The following is a 23844-nucleotide window of genomic DNA, read 5'->3' as shown; positions in this document are numbered from 1 at the left end:
TACCAGTAAGCATACACACGGTGGGACATGGGCCTACGTCAGGATGGCCCTCATTTACACACAACGGACTTATTTTGTGTGTACAGTACAACCCTTGATTCAACACACTATATGGGACCAACCCCAGTGCGTTGGAGCGTTGGATTCGTTGCAAGAGGTGACCTTCAAGAGGCGTTTGCGTCAGTTGTCCTATTTTTTTGTAAACAATAAAAATGCATTATCATATTATATACTGTACCTACTATACTAAAAAATACTGTTACAGTTGTTATTTACCTTATTGTTGGAGTTATAGGGAGAGAGGCAGGGAGATAGCAGTGAGGGAGAAAGGGTAGGCATTGAGGGAGGGTGAGGAGGCAGTGATAGATGGAGGCATTGAGGGAGAGGGGGCAGGGAGAGAGAGAGAAGGAGGGACGGAGTGAAGGCACTGAGTGAGGGAGGGAAGAAATTGATGGAGGGAGGGGAGGAAGTGATTAATGGATGGAGGCATTGAGGGAGTGAAGGGAGGCAGTGAGGGAGGGAAGGCAGTGAGGGAGGGAGGGAGGGAGGGGAGGCAGTGATTAATGGAAGCATTGAGAGGGAGAGGCAGGGAGAGATAGAAACGGTGAGAGAGGGAGGGGAGGCAATGAGGAAGGAGGGAAGGCATTGAAGGAGGGAGGGGAGGGAAGGCATTGAGGGAGGAAGGGAAGGCATTGAGGGAGGAAGGGAAGGCATTGAGGGAGGGAGGGAGGGAAGGCATTGAGGGAGGGAAGGGAGGCAGTGATGGATGGAGGCATTGAGGGAGAGAGATAGAAGCAGTCTGGGAGGGAGGGGAGGCAATGAGGGATGGAGGGAGGGAGAGATTGAAGGCATTTAGGGAGGTAGGGGAGGCAGTGGTTGATGGAGACATTGAGTGGAAGAGATAGAAACAGTGAGGGAGGGAGGGAGGGAATGCATTGAGGAGGGAGGAAAGGCAGAAATGGATGGAAGCATTTAGGGAGAGAGATTTAGAAGCAATCTGGGAGGGAGGGAGGGGAGGCAGTGATTGAGGGAGAGAGAGATGGAGGGGCAGGAGTGCTGATCGTGTGATGTTGCCAAACCCTCCCAACCATACTGCATTAAAATTTATAATCTTATCTGTACAATATTTATGCCAAAATATGTTAATTTTCGTCTATTACTATACAACCATAACCCTTTAGTTGCGCAAGACATCACATGATGTGCTGAGTGACTGCAGTAAATTGTACTCGGCATCATATGATGTTTTGGAGTACCAGGCAAGATTTAAATGGCTCGCGGATACACGGGGTTCACCACACCTTCATCAGGGCTCATGTAAACAGACGCCATTTATAAAAAAAATCGTGGGCGAAATTCCCGGGTGTGAGGGGCCTCAGTATTGAGTGAGCTACCAAGCCTGACGCACGCAGCATGAGCTCACAGCACTGCCGTTCAGCTTGTGACCACAGCATCGCCTAAAAATGCCATAATATACATGTTCTTGCTATTATTTAGCGATGATACTATTACAGAAGACTCCTGACTGTGATAAAACTGACCAGGGTTCTGATAATAGCAGGATTGTGGTGATATTTAGCGCTGTGATCCATGGAGGGAGGAGTAATGCTGTGGGAGGGAGGGTGGTGGCGTTGTCTTCTGACTGTGTGTGGCCATCTTTTATTGACTCCACTCACAATACCAGCTTAGTGGTTCGCTATGGTGAACACAAATGTAGATACTTGTATATAACGTGTGTATAGAGTGTAATAACAGCAATAGGAGTAGGTTGGGAGCCGCCATTTTGGTGAGGGAGGTGCGTCGTCTGCACGACTTATCATGTTGTTTATTGGTGACCACTATGGTCTTTGGGCACCATACCAGTTTACTTGTACAAGTATGGTGAATATAATGTGTGTATATAGCGTAATAACACCACAAACAGTATTGTTGGAGGAGAAATATTAATGCGTCTGGCCTTGAGGGCGGCCGCCACCAGCTGACTGTATGAGTAGCTACGTCTTTGTGCCTTTACTCACCATACAAGCTTAGATGTACACTTATGGTGAACAAAACATGTAAATACTTATATATAACGTCTGTATATAAAAGCAAAAACAGTATGGTGGGAGGAGAATGGTGGCAAGTCCGGTGAGGTGAGGGAGGGAGGGAGTGGCAGCCAGTGGCGGGCTGCCACTGCCACTCAGCATACCAACTTAGTGGTTCGTTATGATGAACATGAATATCGATACTTATATATAATGTCTGTATATAGTGAATAAAAGCAAAAACAGTATGGTGGGAGGAGAATGTGGGTGACTTGAGAGAGGGAGGAAGTAGCAGCAAGTGGCGGGCTGCCACTGGCTGCCACTGCCACTGTCACTCAGCATGCCAACTTAGTGGTTCGTTATGGTGAACACTAATGTAGATACATATATAACGTTTGTATATAGTGAATAAAAGCAAAAACAGGATGGTGGGAGGAGATTGTGAGGTGTTGAGAGAGGGAGTGGTAGCGAGTGGCGGTCACTTCTCGTTAATTTTTGACTCATAATAGCAACTTAGTGGTTCGTTATGGTGAACAAAACATGCAGATACTTATATATAACCTGTGTATATAGTGTAATAGCTGACAAAGTATTTGTTCACTGTTTGATGAACGTAATTGAATCAACAATATGCACACCATTTTTTGAGTACAGCGATGATTCACTCATTTTATTTTATAAATATATCACACTACACACTATTGAATAATATTACAGCAAAAAACTACTAAAAATCAGGGACATTGAAATAATTAAGTAATTATCTCTTTGTGGCAACTCCGGCCTGACAGCTGGCGAGCTGGGACGCACGCTGAGTCAGCGCCTGTTTTTTGCCAGACTTCCTCACCCTATAGCGGGCAATATATGCCACTTACGAGTTTTTTATTATTTTTCCCCATGAACACAAATTAACAGGTTTAGAAGAAAAAATAATTTTTTTTTTGTATGCGCCTGTGGGTGACACATGCTAAATAGCCAGGCACCATTTAATCATTAACATGTTTTATTCCTTTCTGTTTATTAATTAAACAAATGGTTTTATATATGAATTCTGCACAGTTAGCATCTGCGAGAGCAGGGACCAGACAGACTGTGTGGGATCTAGGAGGGTGGGGGAGAGGTCTTGGTGGTGCGAGGGACTGGCTCCCTCCGACCCCGTTAGTGATTCCCTACTATATGACTTGCAGTTCTCATGTTATGAGGGAGGGAGAGACAGTAAGGGAGGTTGAGCCAGTGAGGGAGGTTGAGCCAGTGAGGGAGGGAGAGATAGTAAGGGAAGTTGAGCCAGTGAGGGAGGGAGATACAGTAAGGGAGGTCGAGCCAGAGAGGTGAGTGAGAGACAGTAAGGGAGGTTGAGCCAGTGAGGGAGGGAGAGACATTAAGGGAGGTTGAGCCAGTGAGGAGGTTGAGCCAGTGAGGAAGGGAGAGATAGTAATGGCAGACAATCACAATCAGAGAACACTGTATGAACATCAGAGGTCCACGGTTGTTCAATGTCCTACCAGCGAGCATCAGAAATATTGCAGGAACAACCGTGGACATCTTCAAGAGGAAACTAGATAGTTTCCTTCAAGGAGTGCCGGACCAACCGGGCTGTGGTGGGTATGTGGGCCTGCGTGCCGCTCCAAGCAACAGCCTGGTGGACCAAACTCTCACAAGTCAAGTCTGGCCTCGGGCCGGGCTTGGGGAGTAGAACTCCCAGAACCCCATCAACCAAGTAATGGAGGTTGAGCCTGTGAGGGAGGGAGAGACAGTAAGGGAGGTTGAGCCAGTGAGGGAAGTTGAACCAGTGAGGGAGGGAGAGACAGTAAGGGAAAATTTTATTTTCAATGTGTCAATATAAAGGGAATTTAACATTTTCTGTCCCATATCTGTCCACTCTCACTCATCTTGTTTCATGACAGAAATGTCTATAAGAAGATTTCAACCCATGTAGCTAGCTATTCAGCTTCTGCCTTTAAATTCATTTCCAAAGATACGTGTACCACAAATCAATTTTTAGTTTAGTTCATTTATTATGCACTCCATACCCATCTTGTGGGTGGTAGTGGAAAGGGTTACAGAGGCACATAATGGGCTCAGGGACTGAACCCCACAATTCATTTAGCTAAGCAAGTTACAATCTTGATGAGCTAGTTACAAAATTCAATATAAGTCATCACATCAACAATGGGTTCAAGATCGACCTCAAGTACAGGTTCTAAATTAAGCAACTGACATATGTGGAGAGCTAGTGTCAAAATTTATATGTTTGTCCTGCACACCGCCCCCCATCCAGTGGGCAGCGGTGGATAGGTTACAATCACTCAGTTACTACCTACAGTTAGCAAACTGGGGATATTTGGCTAAAATTTCTGGTAGCAGATCATTTTGAATGAAATATTACACATCGCTGGAACATTGATTATAGAATTGTCTCTAAATTCATGTATCTTTTCGCACTCCATCACATAGTGACGGAGGGTGTGCGAATAATTTTGTTGACACAGTTTACATTTGGTCAGGTCTACATCGGCAGATAATGAGAATTCCCAGAGATACTTGTAACCGAGTCTAAGCCGAGCAGTAGTAACATCTAGAAGTCTGCTGATTTTATTGGATGATCCATAGATGTGTGGCTCCTCTTGCATGATAGCATGATGATAGATGGAATTACTGGTGTCAATTTCACTTTGCCTCAGATCTACAAGATCTTGTTGAAGTTCTTGGTGTACTGCTGCTCTCAGATTGCTCAAACCTAATATCTACAAGATTTTATTGAAGTTCTTGGTGTTCGCCGACCATAGAAAATGTACGGTGAGGGTCCGACGCTCTCACAATTACAGCCATCGCCGAGTGGTGTCTACCAGGCGACAGTGTTGTGTGCAAACTTCATATACCATAGAGAAGCTTCGTGACTTCTGCACATGATGTGGCAGACAGCCCTCCATCACTGTTAATGATAATCGCTACAGGAAGACGCGATCAAGTATTTTCAGCTGTACTGGCCAAGACTGGTGTGCCCCCTGACTGAGAAATCTATTTTGTTTAGCTACTCTGGACTGAGGACAAATATGAGGGCACAGGAAGACAAATAAGATTTCCTGGGCCACGCATTTCCTTTGTCTCTGCTTGTCTCCTGAATTATAGCAGAACTGCCTTTCCACAGGGAAGTTTAGCCTGGACATGGGTCTACGGGGTGGCATCAAACTTCCAGGTCTTAATTAATTACTTCATAAGTATTATATCACCAGCAGAAGCTCATGTCACAAGGCAATTCCTTGTAATCACCGGGAGAAGATAACCTTAGTACGAACTGCACGGATCATAAAAGAAATGGCAAAATCTCACGCGTGTCCCGAGTGTGGGAAAACATTTAGCCATCTTGGACATATGAAGACTCACAGGATGGTGCATACTGGTGACAAACCTTATGAGTGTCCAGAGTTTGGGAAAGCATTCAGTCAACTTGGAACTATGAAAAGGCACAGAATGGTGCATACCGGTAATAAAGATTATGAGTGTCCAGAGTGTGGGAAAACATTCACTCGTCTTGGATATATGAAGAGCATAAGATGGTACATACGGGTGATAAACCTCACAAGTGTCCTGAGTGTGGAAAAAATTCAGGCAACTTGGATCTATGAAGATACATAGGATGGTGCATACTAATGATAAACCTCATGAATGTCCTGAGTGTGGAAAAAGATTCAATTTCCTTGGTAATATGAAGACTCACAGGATGGTGCACACAGGTGCTAAACCCTTTGAATGTGCTGAGTGTGGGAGAAGATTCAGTTGCCGTAACAGTATTATTAGTCACATGCTAATACATACAGGTGATAAACCTCATGAATGTAATGAGTGTGGGAAAAGATTTAGGCACCGTAACAGTATAAGACGTCACATGCTATTGCATGTGAATCGTGAAAGTCGCTAACATTTTGAAATTGGGTAAGAAATCATTCAAGTCAATATTAAAAAAGCAGAGGATGGTACATATGACAAGCTTCATGAGTGTCCCAAGTGTAGAAAATATTTAGTTAATCTATTGAAACAGCATGTGAAATAACAAATGTGCATATAAGTGATGAACTTCACTTGTGGCCTGAAGGAAAAGTCTTATTAATCACAGTAATTTTAAAACACACTAGATGGTGTATACCTTTTCAAGTGCCATTTATTTTAGAAGTACAGTATTATATGAGATAGGCCACTTCTGAAGACATTAACTCACCACTAGTGTAATCTAATGTACTATTTGGAAATTGTGATCTTCAAAATACTGTGCTATCACCTTGTCAGTTCGATTTCAAAGGTATTTATATTCTCATAGATTTTGTGTAATTACCTGAGTGTAGTTACAGGATGAGAGCTATGCATTAGTGTCCCGTCTTCCCAGCACTCTTTGTCATATAACACTGTGCAACTACTGACAGTCTTGGCCTCCACCACCTTCTCACCTAACTTGTTCCAACCGTCTACCACTTTGTTTGTGAAAGTGAATTTTCTTACATTTCTTTGGCATCTGTGTTTAGTTAGTTTAAATCATGACCTCTTGTTCTTGAAGTTCCGGGTCTTGGGAAATCTTCCCAATCAATTTTATCAATTCCTGTTACTATTTATGTACGTAGTGATCATATCTCTTCTTTTTCTTCTATCTTCTAGTTTTGGCATACAGTGGTACCTCGGAATGCGATTGTCCCTGTATGCGAGATTTTCGGAAGGCGAGGTGTATTTACTCCAAAAATTTGTCTCGAAGGCGATGGTTACTTCGGGAGTCGAGTTTGAACGCGAGTTTGTTGATACGCGTACAGCCGACCTAGCGCGTGGTCGTTCGGCGATCGTCGCCCCTCTGCCCCGCTGCCCCTCAGTTCACCATTGTCTCGCGCGCAGTGACTACCCCCACATCAATTCTTGTCGTGAATTTTCAGTGTTTTGTTGGATTTGTTGGTGATTTGTCTATACAATTTGTATTATATATCTCACCATGAGTCCCAAGAAAGCCAGTGGTAAGGATAAAGGCCAGAAAGCTCATGTGAGGATGACAATAGAGCAGAAACAAGAGATCATTCGAAAGCATGAGAACGGTACACGTGTTGTTGATCTTTGTAGGCAGTACAACAAAGCGACATCAACAATATGCACTATACTTAAGAAGAAAGATAAGATTATGAGTGCTAATGTGGCAAAAGGAGTAAGAACATTAACGACACAAAGACCACAAATACTTGAAGAAGTGGAAAAGTTGTTATTAATTTGGATACACGACAAGGAGTTGAGGGGTGATAGTGTTTCGGAGGCCATTATTCTGAGAAAGCCAGGGTGTTGCACGAAGACCTTCTAAAGAAGACCCCTGCAACGAGTGATGCAGAAAAGAAAGAGTTTAAGGCAAGCAGGGGCTGGTTTGAAAAATTTAGAAAGAGAAGTGGTATCCATAGTGTTACAAGGCATGGGGAGGCAGCCAGCTCAGACAAACCAGCCGCTGGACGATTTATTGACGAATTTAAAGAGTTTGCAGAGGCTGAGGGATACCTACCGCAACAAGTGTTTAATTGTGACGAAACAGGACTGTTTTGGAAAAGAATGCCTAAGAGGACATACATTACCAAGGAGGAAAAATCCTTGCCTGGACACAAGCCTATGAAAGATAGGTTTACGCTTGTGCTGTGTTCAATGCGAGTGGCGATTTAAAAATTAAACCCTTGCTAGTGTATCATTCTGAAAATCCAAGGGTTTTCAAACAGTATAATGTGCAGAAAACCCGTTTGTCTGTGATGTGGAAGTCTAATAAAAAAGCATGGGTGACTAGGCTTATTTTTTCGGAGTGGGTGAATGAAGTGCTGTGCCCTGCCATAGAAAAATATCTGCAGGAGAAACAATTGCCACTCAGAGCCGTGCTTCTCCTTGACAATGCTCCTGCTCATCCTCCAGGCTTGGAAGATGATTTGATGCCTCAATGCAATAAATTCCTCACAGTTAAATTCCTTCCTCCTAACACCACTCCTCTAATTCAGCCTATGAACCAGAAAATCATAGCGAATTTTAAGAAACTGTATGAAAGGGCACTTTTCCGGAAATGTTTTGAAGTGACTGAAGCCACAAACCTCACCCTCAAAGAGTTCTGGAGAGAGCATTTTAACATTTTTAGTGCTTTAAAACTCGTTGACAAAGCCTGCAAGAAGTGACTCAAAGAACCCTGATCTCTGGCTGGAGAAAATTGTGGCCTGAAGGTGTGAGAGAACTAGACTTTGAGGGGTTTGAGCCTATAAATGATGCGCCTATTGTTGAGGAAATTGTTAGTCTAGGCCAGAAAATGGACTTGGAATTGGATGGTGATGATGTGGAGGAGTTGGTGGAAGAACACAACGAAGAACTGACCACCGAAGAACTCCTAGCCCTTCAACAGGAACAGGAAGCCAACACAGCAGCGAATGATTCTGCAGTGGAGGAGGAGGTGGTGGCAACAGCACCAGCGAATGTCCCTTCTGCAGTAATGAAGAAGGTGTGTCAGATGTGGGAAGAGATTCAAACAACTATTGAACACACTCACCCAGACAAAACTGTAGTAGGCCGTTGTCTTAATCTTTTCAATGACACTGTGATGCCTTACTACAGAGAGAGCTTGCGAAGAAGGGAAAAGCAAGCTTTCATGGACAAATATTTGGTGAAGAAATCGAGCAGTGAACCTCAACCAGGACCTAGTGGCACTCAGGTTAAACGTCCCAGGGAGAGCACACCAGAAAGGTCCTCACTGCCTGATGTGATTATGGAAGGGGACTCCCCTTCCAAACACTAACTCCTCTCCTACTCCCCCTCCTCACCATCTTCCATACGCCTACAGCACTCGACAGTAAGGTAAGTAATAACTGGAACATACTTTTGTAGGTTTATTTAGATGAATTAGGTATAAAAATTTAGTTTGATGTGGGGTTTTTGGGGTAGTCAGGAACGGATTAATTCATTTCCCTTTATTTCTTATGGGGAAATTAACTTCGGAATGCGAGTTTTCGGAAGGCGAGGCGTCTCCAGGAACGGATTAAAATCGTATTCTGAGGTATGCCTGTATTTAATGCCTCTAACCTCGCCTCGTAGCTCTTGCCCTTCAGTTCTGGGAGCCACTTAGTAGCATGTCTTTGCACCTTTTCCAGTTTGTTGATGTGCTTCTTAAGATATGGGCATTATATAACCACTGCATTTTCTAGCTTTGGCCTAACAAAAGTCGTGAACAATTTCTTTAGTATTTCGCCACCCATGTATTTAAAAGCAATTCTGAAGTTAGAAAGCGTGGCATAGGCTCCTTGCACAACATTCTTTATGTGGTCCTCAGGTGATAGTTTTCTATCTAGAATCACTCCTAGATCTCTTTATTAGAAGTCTTTAAAGATTTTCTACATACAGTAATTTATAGATTGTGTTGGGTCTATGTTCTCCTATTCCACATTCCATAACATGGCATTTATTTACATTAAATACCGTTTGCCAAGTGGTGCTCCATATATTTATTTTGTCCAGGTCTTCTTGAAGGGCGTGACAATCATCGAAGTTACTTATCCTTCCTATTGTGTTAGCATCATCAGCAAACATGTTCGTATAATTCTGTATTTCATCTGGTAGATCGTTTATGTAGACAATGAACATTACCGGTGCAAGAACTGAACCCTGTGGTACTCCACTTGTGACATTTCTCCAGTCAGATACACTTCCTCTTATTACTGCCCTCATTTTTCTATCAGAAAATTTTTCATCCATGTTAGCAGCTTACCTGTCACCCCTCTAATGTGTTCCAGTTTCCAGAACAACCTCTTATGTGGAACTCTGTCGAAAGCCTTTTTTTTAGGTCCAGATAGATGCAGTCAACCCAACCATTCTTTTCCTGTAAAACCTCTGGCTCGATAATAGAAACTGAGTAAATTTGTTACACAGGATCTTCAAGATCGAAAACCATACTGACAATTTGATATTATATTGTTTGTCTCCAGGTCTTCTACCAATTTAATTTTAATTATTTTTTCCAATATTTTGACTATTACACTTGTCAATGGTACAGGTCTATAATTGAGGGGGGGTGGGGAGGAGGGGTCATCCCTGCTGCCACTTTTGTAGCTTGGAACTATGTTAGCGTTTTTGCACGCGTCTGTTACGACTCCTGTACACAAGGACACCTGAAAAATGATGTAAAGTGGAATGCTGAGCTCAAATGCACATTCTCTCAGAAACCCATGGTGAAACTCCATCTGGGCCAACTGCTTTGTTCTTACTTAGCTCCTTGAGCATATTTTCCACTTCATCTCTTAGACACTTCAATGTGCTCTATGTTATTCTCTGGAATTTTATTGTGTCTGGTTCCCTGAAGATCTCATTTTGTACAAACACACTTTGGAATTTTTTGTTTTATGTTTCACACATTTCCTTTTCATTTTCCGTTTATCTGCCCCCCCATTTTCAGCCTTTGAATATTATCCTTTACCTGCAGCTTGCTTTTAATGAGTTTATAGAAAATGCCTGGATCTGATTTACATTTGTCTGCTATACCGTTCTCAAAGTTCCTCTTTCCTTACCGACGTGTAGTTGTTTGTCGCATCTTTGTATCGCTGGCATGTTTGGGGGTTTGGCCTCTTCCTGTAATGATTCCATGCTTGTGTCTTTTGATTTCTGGCCCTCTCACAATTTCTGTTGAACCAACCCTGTTTCCTGTGTGGAGTACGTGGAGGAAGTGTGTGGAATACGTGTGGAAATACCTGTATTTGTTTTAAGTTTGAAAGTAAAATTCTGCAGCTTGTGGTGTTATATTGTCATTTATTCTTGTGTAGAAATTTGGCTATTTCCACAAATATTTTTGTATTTTTCCAGAGTAAGATAAAACAAAGTTAATAATGTATTTTGCATATGTATTTTATAAATACTTTCCATTTAGGCCCTCTTAAGAAATATATTCAAAATACAGTGGACCCCCGATTCATTGAACTATTTGCGACCAACCCCAATACGTGGAGTGAGGAAGTCGTTGCAACCAGAGATCGGGAGGCATTTATTTAATGCTTTTTTGTAGTAATATAAATCGAGAATAATTCATTGTTATATTCAGTATCAAATCATATCAAATCAAATCAAATGTTTATTCAGGCAAAAGTACATACTGTACATACATAAATGATAAGTTACAAACACAATGTTATATTTCTAGATAGAGCTAGTACATATAATTCCTTGCGCCACTAATACACACAGCGTTTCAGGCAAGGTGTCAAATTAATAAAACATGGCAGAAATCAGTAGTTATACAAGTTGGTCAAAAACAGTATTGTTTGAAAATAGCAAGACATGGGTTGACATTATCAATGTCAATGTGTGTGTAACCCCCACATACTAAATATTGTTGTAAACATTGAACTAAACAATTTTCACTTATGGATATCAACCAACAACCTCACACTAACATAGAAAAGACCTACTACATCTTATTTGGAAGCAAATCATCAAATGCAATTCAGCTTCAGATGGACATTGTTAACATTGTTAACGTGTTAACAATGTTAACATAGCGAAGACAAATCCTAAAGGGTTTTTTCACTTATATCGAACTAAGACTAGGGAAAGGATAGGTTCATTAAAACTGAGACAGGTCAAATAACGGATAATGACAAGGAGATGAGTAGTATTTTTAGTAAATATTTTATATCTGTATTTACTAAAGAGGAACTTAACAATATGCGGTATGAACAAGAGATGGCAATTACAATGTGTAATATATTAATAATACCCTGTATATCAATTATGAAAGACATAACTTGCATTATTATTATGAAATGTATATCAGAAATGTGTATTTTAGTACTGAATATGTATTAGACTTGTAGATTAGTAAGCACTATTGAAATCTGATTTGGAACTTTCATATAGCTTATAAATAAATTCTTTAAACTGTATGATTTGTATAGAACTTGCAAGCACTAAAATCACCACACACACTTCACAGGTATTTATGTGCTGAAGCCCCTTGTTTGCTTTGCATTGTACCATTTGTTCATAATTTCATGCATGTCACTCACCTTCTGTTCTTTGTTTTTCTTTCTATATTTAGGGACATAAGAATACAGGAAGCTGTAGAAGACCTATTGACTCATGCAAGGCAGTTCTTATATATCTTGTTAATGTTTACACACATTGAATACAGCAACATTTTAACTGTATTTAACATTCTCAGTGTAAGTCAAGTACAGTACTTTTTCTAATTTCTTTCTTTCATTTTTTTTGTTCTCTTTAGAAATTCACACCTGTTTGAATACTGAAATTTTGTTTAATCAATCAAATTCTCATGTTTTAGCTAAGGGGATGCACCAGTTATGCCAAGACACCTTGCCACACCCATAAGTTATCCTTGTCACCATTGTACTGTCTAAAATTAGCTAAATTAGCCAGTGATACATTAATTTTTGTGTGTGTCCTTTGTGTAATTTGTACCTGTGTCCAATGTCATTGTGTGTGAAAGGTATTAATTTATCTTGGTATATTTATAAACCATATTCAGGTGCCATTTGTAAATTAATTATACCAAAGACTATACATTATTCCATTATAATTTTTATCTGTGATAAATACCACCATGTATTTTATGGACATATCAATAAAATGTTGACAATGAATTTGCATTTTGTTAAACTTATTCTTGGTGTCACATATATAAAAATGTTTTTCACCTCAGGCATGAGCTGGTGGTGACCTCAAAGCCATCCTGGTCTCTTGACCAAATATTGGTCTCCCTCTCCACACCTCATTTTATGATTTCCCCTTCGGATCATAATATATTTCTCAAAGCCAAGTTTTTGCCGGCTCTCGTCTCCGGATGTAGAGTTGAGGCGCTTAAGGCTCTTCTCTGGAGGCTTCTCTCTTCTTTTTTGTTCCCTTGGCCCTGGTGGGCAGTGTCTGCAGCCCAAGTCATCTGCAGTGTCATCAAATCTAGCCAGCCTGAGCTTCATCCTTGGGCCCATGATGATCATTAGTATGCTGCATTGGCCTTGGTCTTTTCGAACATGTCCTGGGCTTATATCCGGGCTCAAGAATTTCCACATTCTAACAGGATTCTGGTGGCCTGATATTTTGGTTATTGTTCCTGGTCCCAGTTGGTCATATGTTGCTTTGGGCCACATTTCCTAGACTGGATTATTTTTAGTCTAGTGGATGCCTCTCTTCCTTCCTGGTAAATTCCGTGTTTTGTGCTCTGAGGATAGCTTCAGAAAGGCACTGGAGACTCCCCCCAGAAATCCATCATTGAATGTAATGAAATTCTTCTTTCTGGATGAGCCCCGGTGGCTCCCTGACACCCTCCATTTCTACAAGGTTAGTTGGTTTATTTGTAGGCTGTTCAGCTCCAGAACTGACCAAAGATGACGACTTTGTGCACAAGCTGCACAAAGCTTGTATTGTGCAGCTTGTGCACTTATAGTATTGAGTGCCCTGGTGGTGGCACTCAATACTATAAGTGTTGCACTAATTTTGAATGTTTCTCTTGAATGTGAATTGTTTGAGTTGTTGTTTGGCAGTGTAAAGGCTTCAGTCTTGGTTAACCCTCCGGCTGTCTGTAAAGTCCCTCTGTAAACCCTCCCTCTGTCTGTAAAGCTCACTTCCCTCACTCTCCGAGCAGGCCCGGTTTTGACTGGTCTACAGTCAGCCAAACACAACTCCTGTATGATGTCTCTCGGGACATCCCCTAAGGACTTCCGCCCTATTGCCCCTCACGAGTTGTGTCTGCAAACTCTTTGAATGTATGGTAAATGTTCGTCTGATGTGGTTCTTGGAACACCATCCCCACCTCTCTCATTCTCAATTTGGTTTTTGCAAGTGCCGCAGCACAACTGATGTGTCCTGGTGAACTTGAAGGTCTATATTCGTACTGCTTTTGCTGCGAAGACCTCCGTGTGTTGCTGTCCTTTTTGACCTGGAAAAGGCTTGACACAACCTGGAGATACTATATTCTGTCCCAACTTCGTTTTTTTTGGCCTTCGTGGTAATCTCCCTCTCTTCCTCCAAAGCTTCCTCTCTCGTCGTTCCTTTCGAGTCAGGCTTGGTACCACTCTCTCTGCCTCTTTTCGGCAATACGAAGGTGTACCCCAAGGTAGTGTTCTGAGCACTACTCTTTTTCTGGTTGCCCTCAATGGTCTTCTTTCCTCTCTTCCTTCTGGCATCTTCTCCGCTCTTTATGTCGACGATCTTACTCTTTGCTGTCGAGGTGATGATTCGCCTCTCCTTCAACAGCGGCTTCAACTTGCGATTGATGCAGTGGCGTCTTGGGCCACCAATCAAGGCTTCAAGTTCTCTGCAACTAAGAAAACGTTCTCGAGAACTCTCAAGTTCTCTCAGTGCTATGACTTTTACTCGAAAGCATGTCGTCCTTCTTTGTCACTTTATGGTCATCCCCGTGTGTACAAAGATTCCGCGAAGCTTTTGGGGTTAATCTTTGACACTCGTTTGTCTTGGTTGCCCCATATCTTTTACCTCTGAGTTGAATGCTCTAGGGGCCCTTAACCTACTTAAGGTTTTGTCCCATACTTCTTGGGGAGCAGATAGGCGCACGCTCCTCTATTTGCAATCCTCTCGTCCTGTCTAAACTCGATTATGGTTGCCCTGCATACTCTTCTGCTTCTCCCTCTACTCTTCATGTCTTGATCCTTTGCATCATACTGGGTTGTGCCTCAGCTCTGGTGCCTTTCGTTCAACTCCTGTCCTCAGCTTGTACGCTGACACTGGCTTCCTATCTCTCCAGAACCGCCGTGGTCGCTACTGTCTTCGCTATCTTGCACGGTCCTTACAGCATCCTCATTCTCGCCTCTTGTCATGCTTTGACTTTTACTCCTCCTGTAGTTCCTGTTCCTCTTCACCACTTTCCTCTTTATGTCCGTTGTCTTGCTTACAAGATTCTCGTTCGTATTACAAATGTTTTTCCTCGTATTGTTCCGTCCTTGCCCCTTCCCAAATTTTGTACGTCCCTGACCCGCATCACTAAAGCTTTTACGCCTCCTACTGTTCTGAACGCCTTTTCCTTTGAGCACTTTTCTGTTGTTTTTCCTGAACACTTATATGTGTCGCCTTCCTCCGGAGGCTAGCATCTTCACAGCAGAACTTTATTTATTTATTTATTTATTTATGCATATACAAGAATGTACATAAGGAATGTGAGGATACAAATATGGTAATTACAGTCTTGTAAAGCCACTAGCACGCGCAGCGTTTCGGGCAGGTATGATATGGCAGGTATGATAATGTATTTATGATATTCTTTATGCTCTTCGTCTCCTGCTTTCTCATTGTCAGTCTTCCTCTGTGGTGATAGTTGACTCTCGTAGGGCTTTCATGGCTTTGGGGTCCTTTAATCCGGTCCACCCGGTAGTCATCGAGATTGAACATTGGCTGTTTCTTATCTCCAGTAAATTTACGTCAGTAGAGTTTTGCTGGGTTCCCAGCCATGTTGGTCAATACAATACAAGGAACAATACAGCTTGAGGAAAAAATCATGCCTGACAACCTTTACTATTTGTGACAAGTTCACTAAATAAGGCAAAAAATGATGAGTACACTGCTGCTTCCTAGACTGACCTGGTGCTACAGTACATAGTCTTCATGGCTTGGTGTCTTCTTTTGATAATTACTTACTAGACTGCCAGAAACCTTTCTATAAAATTCATAAAAAAAATGCACAGATGAAGAGTAAAATGGATAGTAGAAAATACACAGGGAGAAAGGAAGCCTGTAGGAAACGACACCATAAGAGGTAGACAAGAAGAAACAATAAAAGAAAACAATGTGAACAGGATAACATTAGTGATATGGGAAGTTTGTGAACAAAAGAAACAGCATATAAAAATATAAATAAGGAACTTAAAAGTCCATATTCACTATGTACTATAAGGTAGGGACCTTGCAGGAAAGCTGCCTTTCAAATCTCCAGCCAGTGCAGAGTTAGTCTAATCACAGTGAGAGAACGACATTCTTTAAAGAGATGTAAACAAATACCAATATTAAATGAACAAATCCAAAAGGACCGTGACGAGGGTTCGAAGCTACATCCGAGAGCATCCCAGACGTATGTTCAAACCCTCGTCACGGCCCTTGTGGATTTGTTCATTTGATGCATCACGCTATTGTGATTTTTGTGTGTAAAGTACCAAATATTGTTAAAAGAAACTATTCCAAGAACATTCTGTGACTTGAAAAGCATGTTAAAAAATATAACTGTTAAATGTGGAAAACCAGTTTTAAATAAATGAAAAAGAAATAGATGGGGGACCAGAAAACGTGTAAGGCACGAGCTTCTTGCTACTCGTCCTTACTGAATAAATGAGGGGAGGGCGATTATAATGATCACTAGGAACAGTAAGACTCGGTGTTATACTCGGTGATTCTAGGACATACCGAATACAGAGGTTATATTTCATACAATAAACTAGAGACCTCAATCTCGGGAAAGACTGTGGCAGTTAAACTCAGGGTTCATACAGGAGTTTATTGCTATAGTCAAACTTAAAGGTACAAGATATATCAGGAGCATGCTGTAATGTGTACACACTATTGGAATAAAGACAAGATATATTACTAAGTCCTAAAACTTGGACTCTCCTTACAATAAAAAATATATATATATACAGTATCCCCTAAGCTCCACCTGGTCACTACCTTGGTACACTGGAAAAGTGTACTTCTTGGATTTTATTACAGTTATCTTTCTTATTCACTGGGACTTGGGCACTGTTGCTAACCTCCAACACAACACGTGGCCCAGGCCAACCTACCAGATTACACGGCTACACAACATTACAGAAAATCACACAAACTATACCAGTCAACCACTGGGTTGACTGGTATATACACACTATACAACATTGTATATAAATACAATATATCCTACTTCTATCATAGAAATAGCACCACAAATTAATAAGTCTATTCTAGTTACTATATCATGTAGGGTGCCCCTCCGACTTGAATCAATAATTAGGGAGATCTGCACAGCACCGCTGCTGAGAGAAGTCAACATCCACTGTTCACACTCTCCCTCCATCCTGGGGTTCCAGCATTTTTCTGGTCCCCATCTATTTATTTTTAATTTATCTAGTTTAAAACTGGTTTTCCACATGTAACACATTTTTCAACATGCTTTTCCAGTCACAGAATGTACTTCTGTAACTGGAAACGTATGTCATAATTGGACATAGTTTGAATAGTATCAATAGTTTGGAATAGTTGTTAACAATACAGTATTTGGTACTTGTTTACATCTTTTTGGAGAATATCGTTCTCTCACTGTGATTATAGACTAACTCTGCACATGTGCTGTTGGGTGCACTGGCAGAAAATTTGAAAGGTAGCTTTCCTGCAAGGTCCCTTCCTTACAGTAAGACCATTACTAACCTAACCTAATTCTAGGTACTGCACTGTACTGTGATTCCTTAGGAAATGTAACCTCACAGCTTTCAAGTGAAAAATTACTGGGAACAAGATCCGGACATCAAATAGTGACAGTGGACAAGGGCAGCCAATTTAAATTGAGATTGTTGGACAATATGACTGGAATCTGGATATGCAACTAAACTGTAGAAATGTACAGAAATTGTTGTACCCTTCACAGACAATTGTCAACTGGACTGCATTAACATAAGTTCTCAAAGTCTCTTCTAGTATCTCTTCCTTCCATATATTTTCACTAATATCTTCAATATATTAATAAATCTTTTGGAGGTTTATTTATTTAGTGAGAATTTTATTCCTGCACTATTCATTTCAGCAGTGATTTACAGGTCTAAGAGAAAACTAAATGAATAGCCATCAACATTTATTAGATCACATAATTAACAGTCATTTTTTTATAATTTTCTAGATATATTAGGCTTTCCAGATAATCACATTCAGAAACTTATCATGAGAACTATTACCTCCTTAAAGTAATACTTCTAATGCTTCCCTTTACCTCCACCTTCCCTTTACCCCCACCTTTCCTTTACCCATAAACTTTCCTTTGCCCCAACTTTCCCTTTACCCATAACCTGCCCTTTGGCCCCACTTTTCCCTTTACCTAGCATTTTACCCCCAAACTTAGATTTCATGCCAATATTTCCTTTACCCTTTGATTTGCCTTGAGCTTTATGAACACCTTTGCCCAGTTTGACAGCTCTATGATCAGAGGTGGTGCGGTGTCGGCCTCCCATTTTGGATCTTCTCGAGTGTTTCTTCCCGCCCTTGCGATCAAGATCCATTCTGAAAGGTAGAAGCAGCTTTGGTTTATATATATAATTCATACATACAAGATAACCTACTTTTTCTAGGGACAACTATGATAAGCTATGCATGGTATAGAAAAATTATTTGTTATTTAACTACAGTATATCACCTCCAAGATCCTGTCTTGTATAATATGCAATAGCTCTTTCTAATACATGTACTAGCCATAATTAATACATCAAGAAAATAGTAGTCTATCAATATGTACAGTACATACAATCATGAATATTTTGTATAGATTGAATGAAACTACTACTGCTACTACTACTACTAATAATAATAATAATAATTTATGTACTTACAGTACATTCTCATCTCTGATCTGCTTGTGGATTGCTCCATCAGATTAAGATTGGCTTATCCATCTTTTCAAGAACTTCCATGTACCGTTTCTTCTCTGCCTGTCCATCACCTGTGGTTTCTTGCTGCTTACGTTTTTTACCCAGGCCTTTCATTTTCTTCTCATCTGGAAGGGCTGGCTGAAACTTGCCTAATGAAGCTGTTGCAGTTCGTGCATAATGCATAGCTAATCCCAACTGAAATACATAGGTAATAGTGAACAAAAAAGTTTACAAATCTAAAGGTTGGATATAATAATACTGAACAAATTCAGTCCTTATCACTGCTCAGTATTTAGGAAACAATACCATGCATTAACATTTCTAACTACTCCACCAGGATCCATAATTTCCTTTGTAACATAATATATTCCATCTAAAACTATTCATTTAAATATCTTCAATATACAACCAATATCACACTTACATCTTTCGTTGATGCATATTCATTCCCAGTGACACCAACATTGGGAACCTTCACTTTTCTGTGCTTGGCTATATTTCGCAAGCGTTGGAACTCGTTTTGGCTATGTTTTCCTTTTTTATCTCTGCTACTTTAGCAAACTGATCCTCATATGGATCTCCATGATCTGGTACTTCTTTAACCCAGTTCTTCTCTTTTTCTGCTTGTACTTTACGATATCCAAACCGAGGAACCCAGCGCTGTAAGGATAGATACTAAACACTGAATTTACATTATTCTTCCCAATATTATAACATGCAAATTTTTACCAAAAATAACTAGCACAAGTTTTTATATCTTTTATAAATAAATCCATTTAAAATATAAAATTAAGGAAAAAATTCATTGTAATCATGAATCAATACTCAAAAGTAACTATTCCTAGATTAAAGTGGAATGTTATCTCACGTTTCCATTCCATGACCGTTATATGGAACAAACTACTGCCTAAAACATTCCTAACACACTAAATTTCTAACCTTTCAAGCACCCAGTGGAATCTACTACCTGAACTGGGAGAAAATAATGACATCATAGTAACATTACACACCTTGTGCATACTGTATACAGTACATATATAACATCTTATTGTGGTTAGGTTAGGATTAGATAAATTAGGTAAGGTTGGATTAGGTTGGGTTTACTTCAATAGTAGAGATGACATAGGGTGGCAGAAATCTGCTTAGGTCTTAAACCTACTCCAAGCACCTGAAGATAACTAGTGGATAGTACTGGTAGATGATTATTTTTGTGTGGGCATAATTGTTTTTTGTTGTAGTCTATTCTGTACTAAATACAGTATATGCAGACAAGCTACATGTACACAAACTGTAGAGATAAAAGTCAAACATGAACATATAGATATAACTCAAATGGTTTAGTTACTTGATACAATAATCACCCTGCCACCACACCTTAAGTGTACACATATGCCAATAATGTAAATTATTATATGTATCTTGAAACAGTTAAAGTTTATATATATATATATATATATATATAAACTAAGTCAGTGCTACCAAACTTTCTTGGAAAGGTTTCAGTTTATTACCTTGACAACATCATCCCAAACTTTCTTGTCTTTTTTCTTCCTCTTAAAGCCTTTTTCACGGGCATATTGCTCCCATTTTGTTAATGTAGTGCCTTTAGGTACAGGTTTTTCTCTTGGTAATCTGCCACATCAAGGAGAAAACAAATGCAATAGTTTTAATTTAAGTATATCACTCAACACTTTATATGATATCAAAAGCCAATATTTATTTAGCAAAAAAAAAAAAGTTAGGACAGCTAAAATACATTCCACAAACAAGCTGAAAAACTTAAAAATGTTTTAATAACACATTTGGCATAGGCCTAGTGAAAACAAACATTATTTTTAAACCTTATTCAATAAAAAAAAATTAAAATTTGTTTAAAATCAAACTATTATATATAACTATCTTGGAAACTCACCTGGTGATTGGCTTCGGTAATGTTACATATATTGCATTATCAATCTGCTCCGATGGCAAATCCCAAACTTTTGTCAGGAGAGCTTGTATGCCATCACGAGCTAAACTGCGCAGGTAAGCATCACCTTCATCTGCATCTCTGTAATATAATATAGTACTGTACTGCCATAATAATGTATACTAAAAATCATCACCTGGAGTAGCCCTATTAAGCAGTGGATCATTAATTATACACTACTTTAAAAAGCCTCCCTACCTTGAACTTTTTATAAACAGTATATCTTACTCTATATGGAATTAATAAAATTACTGATGAGCATGCAAATATACAAACAGTACTTTATGAAACAAAAAAATTTGTTCTTTATTTAAATGAAAGTATAATGCACACATACACACGCTTTTGACAGGCAATCATAGTAGCTTAATTCAAGGTACTGTATTCTGATTCTATAGTAAAGGCTAAATAAAACTGATACTTCTGTAAGTACATTCACTGAAAATAAATTTGGAAGCATGTATAGGGATGTAGCAGTCTCATGTGTGTGGTGTAATCAGCTCAACATTCCCCACAATATAAGAAGTTGGAGATCTGGGCTGGATATACAGGTACATCTTTTTATAATACCCTTCACCGAGAACTAAAAAAAAAATTAAGCACCCAGTGATGTAATGGTAACAACACTCACAACACTAGCAAGAGAAACTACCCAAAATTTATCATGAACAGACTGGAACAATTAAGCAATGCTAGTTTTAATGTGCATCCTGCAGTGTTAAATTTGATGTGTGTGTGATTATATAGGTTTCATATGTGGACACTTCTTCTACAGTACTGTATTATGAATGAAGAAGCACTGTGCAAATTGGTGACCTAGGGCATATTCACAAATGCAGCCCATCCTCCTGTTTGGATAGTAATTTTAGTACTGATGTGGACTTTTAGTTCACTTAATTCAGAGAAAAATCCAAATCACTGGGATTTGCAGATTTTTTTACTGAACGACATGCCTTTATTTATAACACAATTACTGTACATTAAAACAATTAAAAAATATTAAATATTATAACAATTATTGATTGTTGAAACTGTGTATATAATCTGCATGGTACATTTTCCTGATAAAAATTTTCCTGATAAAATATGAGTTCTTTCGTCTGGCGATCTTCACACCATGCCTTAAGCGGATCAGACACCTCAAACTTTTCTACCTGTGTGTTTCACCCGGCAGTCCGGAACCAAAAAATTTTCTTTCCAAACGTTTTTCCTTTAACACAAACTTGGATAATATTTTACCAAGAACATGTCTGATAGCAGCAGCAATCAACATGGAAGTGTAAGCAAGTTATTTTAACAATTATGAATAAGTATAATCACTTAACGTGTGAAAATGGCCATGCCAATTTGTGTTGCAAAAGAATTTGGGATAGCTATGAGCATTGTCTGATATTAGGAAGAGCAAACAAATACTGTACAAGCACTTATACAATAACTTTAAAGGGTTAGGCTAGGTTAATTTAATTTTTTAAACATGTCATAAGAAATTCAGCTAATTCAACTTGGTAACCTGGGGCATACAGTTTGTGTGAAACTGCATGAAAGTTTTATCCTCCCATTGAAAACATGAAGTTTTATCCCCCCATTAAAAACATGAAAGTTTTATCCTCCCATTGATAGTTTTCAGTCAGGTCTCGCATACACAGGGTAGACAAGGATGGATTATTTAGCACAGGTAGTCATACACAAGGGGACACAGGTGGAAGCTGAGTATTCAAATGACCCACAGAGACATTAGAAAGAACGTTTTCATTATCATAGTAGATAGTAAATGGAATGCACTTGGAAGTGATGTGGTGGAGGTAGACTCCATGCAGTTTCAAATGTAGATATAATAGAACTCAAGAAGATAAGGAATCTGTACACCAGTAGATTGAAAGTTGAGAGGCGGGACTAAAGATCCAAAAGCTCAACCCCCACAGCACAAATATTTTTTTTTTTTTTTGAGATATATACAAGAGTTGTTACATTCTTGTACAGCCACTAGTACGCGTAGCGTTTCGGGCAGGTCCCTGGAATACGATCCCCGCTGCGAAGAATCGTTGTTACAACCAAGTGCACATTTTACTGTTGAGTTAAACAGAGGCTACAGTTAAGGATTTGCGCCCATTAAAAACTCCCTGGCCAGGATACGAACCCATGACAAAGCGCTCGCGGAATGCCAGGCGAGTGTCTTACCACTACACCACGGAGACAAGGCGAGTACAATGCTAAAAAAAAAAATTAAAAATAAAAATAAAATAAAAAAACTGCACATCTATGAAGAAACCTAAATCACAAAACCTGTCCTTACGTAACAATTTTGTTTTGGGTATAAAGTGAGAAATGTAACTTCATACAATTAATCCCAAGGCAGTTTTCAGATACTTCTTCCAGCTGGACATTCACACTAGGCTCACCTGATTAACTTTTCATCGAGCGTGTTCTTATCCGTCACCAGCAAGTTCCCCAAGTCATACTCTAGCTGTATGTCCTTATGTACTTCAACAGCCTTCTGCTCCTCACTGGCCTTGGTGATAATCTCGTGGACGAGGGCAGCAGCAGTGTCTCCCATGATGGATTTGTTTACACCACGAGGCTCAGGCAACGTTCCTCTACCGCCTACTCAATCCGGATAGGCGGTAGAGGAAGAACGGCTACCAAATATATTACAAATTACATCCAAAATTTTAACATCAAAAATTGTATGATACTGATAATAATATACTGTACTTTATTTAGAAATAATATGCATTGTAAAGATATATGCATATAATTGTGTAGGCACAGCGATTTGGCAAGTGTTCGACTTAAAATCGAGAATTTCTAGTTTGAGTCGTTTCCAATCACCTAATGCCCCTGTCCACCTAGCAGTAAATAAGAACATAAGAATGAAGGTAGGATACTGTGTAATAAAAATAGGTTTTCCCTCATATATAAATTAATATTATACAATAAAATTCAATGTATAGTTAGACGTACACAAAGTTAGGTGTTTAAGTTCTGTTGGTGATTATTAGGCGATTAGGTTCTATTCTAACCGAAACACTATGCGTGTTTTTGCAAGGTTTTGCAAGAACACCTATGTTATGTATTCTCACAAACCCAATGTACATTCTTGTATGTAAATAATAATAATAATAATTATTATTATAATTATTATTATTATAACTATAATTGTTACTATAATAATAATAATAATTATTAATTATAATAATAATAATAATAATTATTATTAATTATAATAATAATAATTATTATTATTATTAATTATAAT

General features: G+C 39.5%; 2 protein-coding genes across 2 annotated transcripts in view; one reads left to right on the top strand and one right to left on the bottom strand.

The window, feature by feature from the left end:
- LOC123745879 (zinc finger and BTB domain-containing protein 17) overlaps window positions 1-23844 on the top strand; it is a 583396-nt gene that overhangs the window by 400178 nt on the left and 159374 nt on the right. The gene's annotated exons all lie outside the window — the stretch shown is intronic.
- On the bottom strand, window positions 17820-23206 carry LOC138359003 (ribosome biogenesis regulatory protein homolog). The gene is given in 8 exon segments (XM_069317515.1): window positions 17820-18254; window positions 18581-18625; window positions 18627-18814; window positions 19044-19141; window positions 19144-19279; window positions 20131-20251; window positions 20532-20669; window positions 22988-23206. Coding segments are annotated over 8 exon segments (1155 nt in total). The 5' UTR covers window positions 23143-23206; the 3' UTR covers window positions 17820-17980.

The sequence above is a fragment of the Procambarus clarkii genome, chromosome 88 (genome assembly GCF_040958095.1).
Source record: "Procambarus clarkii isolate CNS0578487 chromosome 88, FALCON_Pclarkii_2.0, whole genome shotgun sequence".
Classification (NCBI taxonomy): Eukaryota; Metazoa; Arthropoda; class Malacostraca; order Decapoda; family Cambaridae; genus Procambarus; species Procambarus clarkii.
Note: the sequence above shows the minus strand (reverse complement) of the source record. Positions and strands in the feature narration are given on the sequence as shown.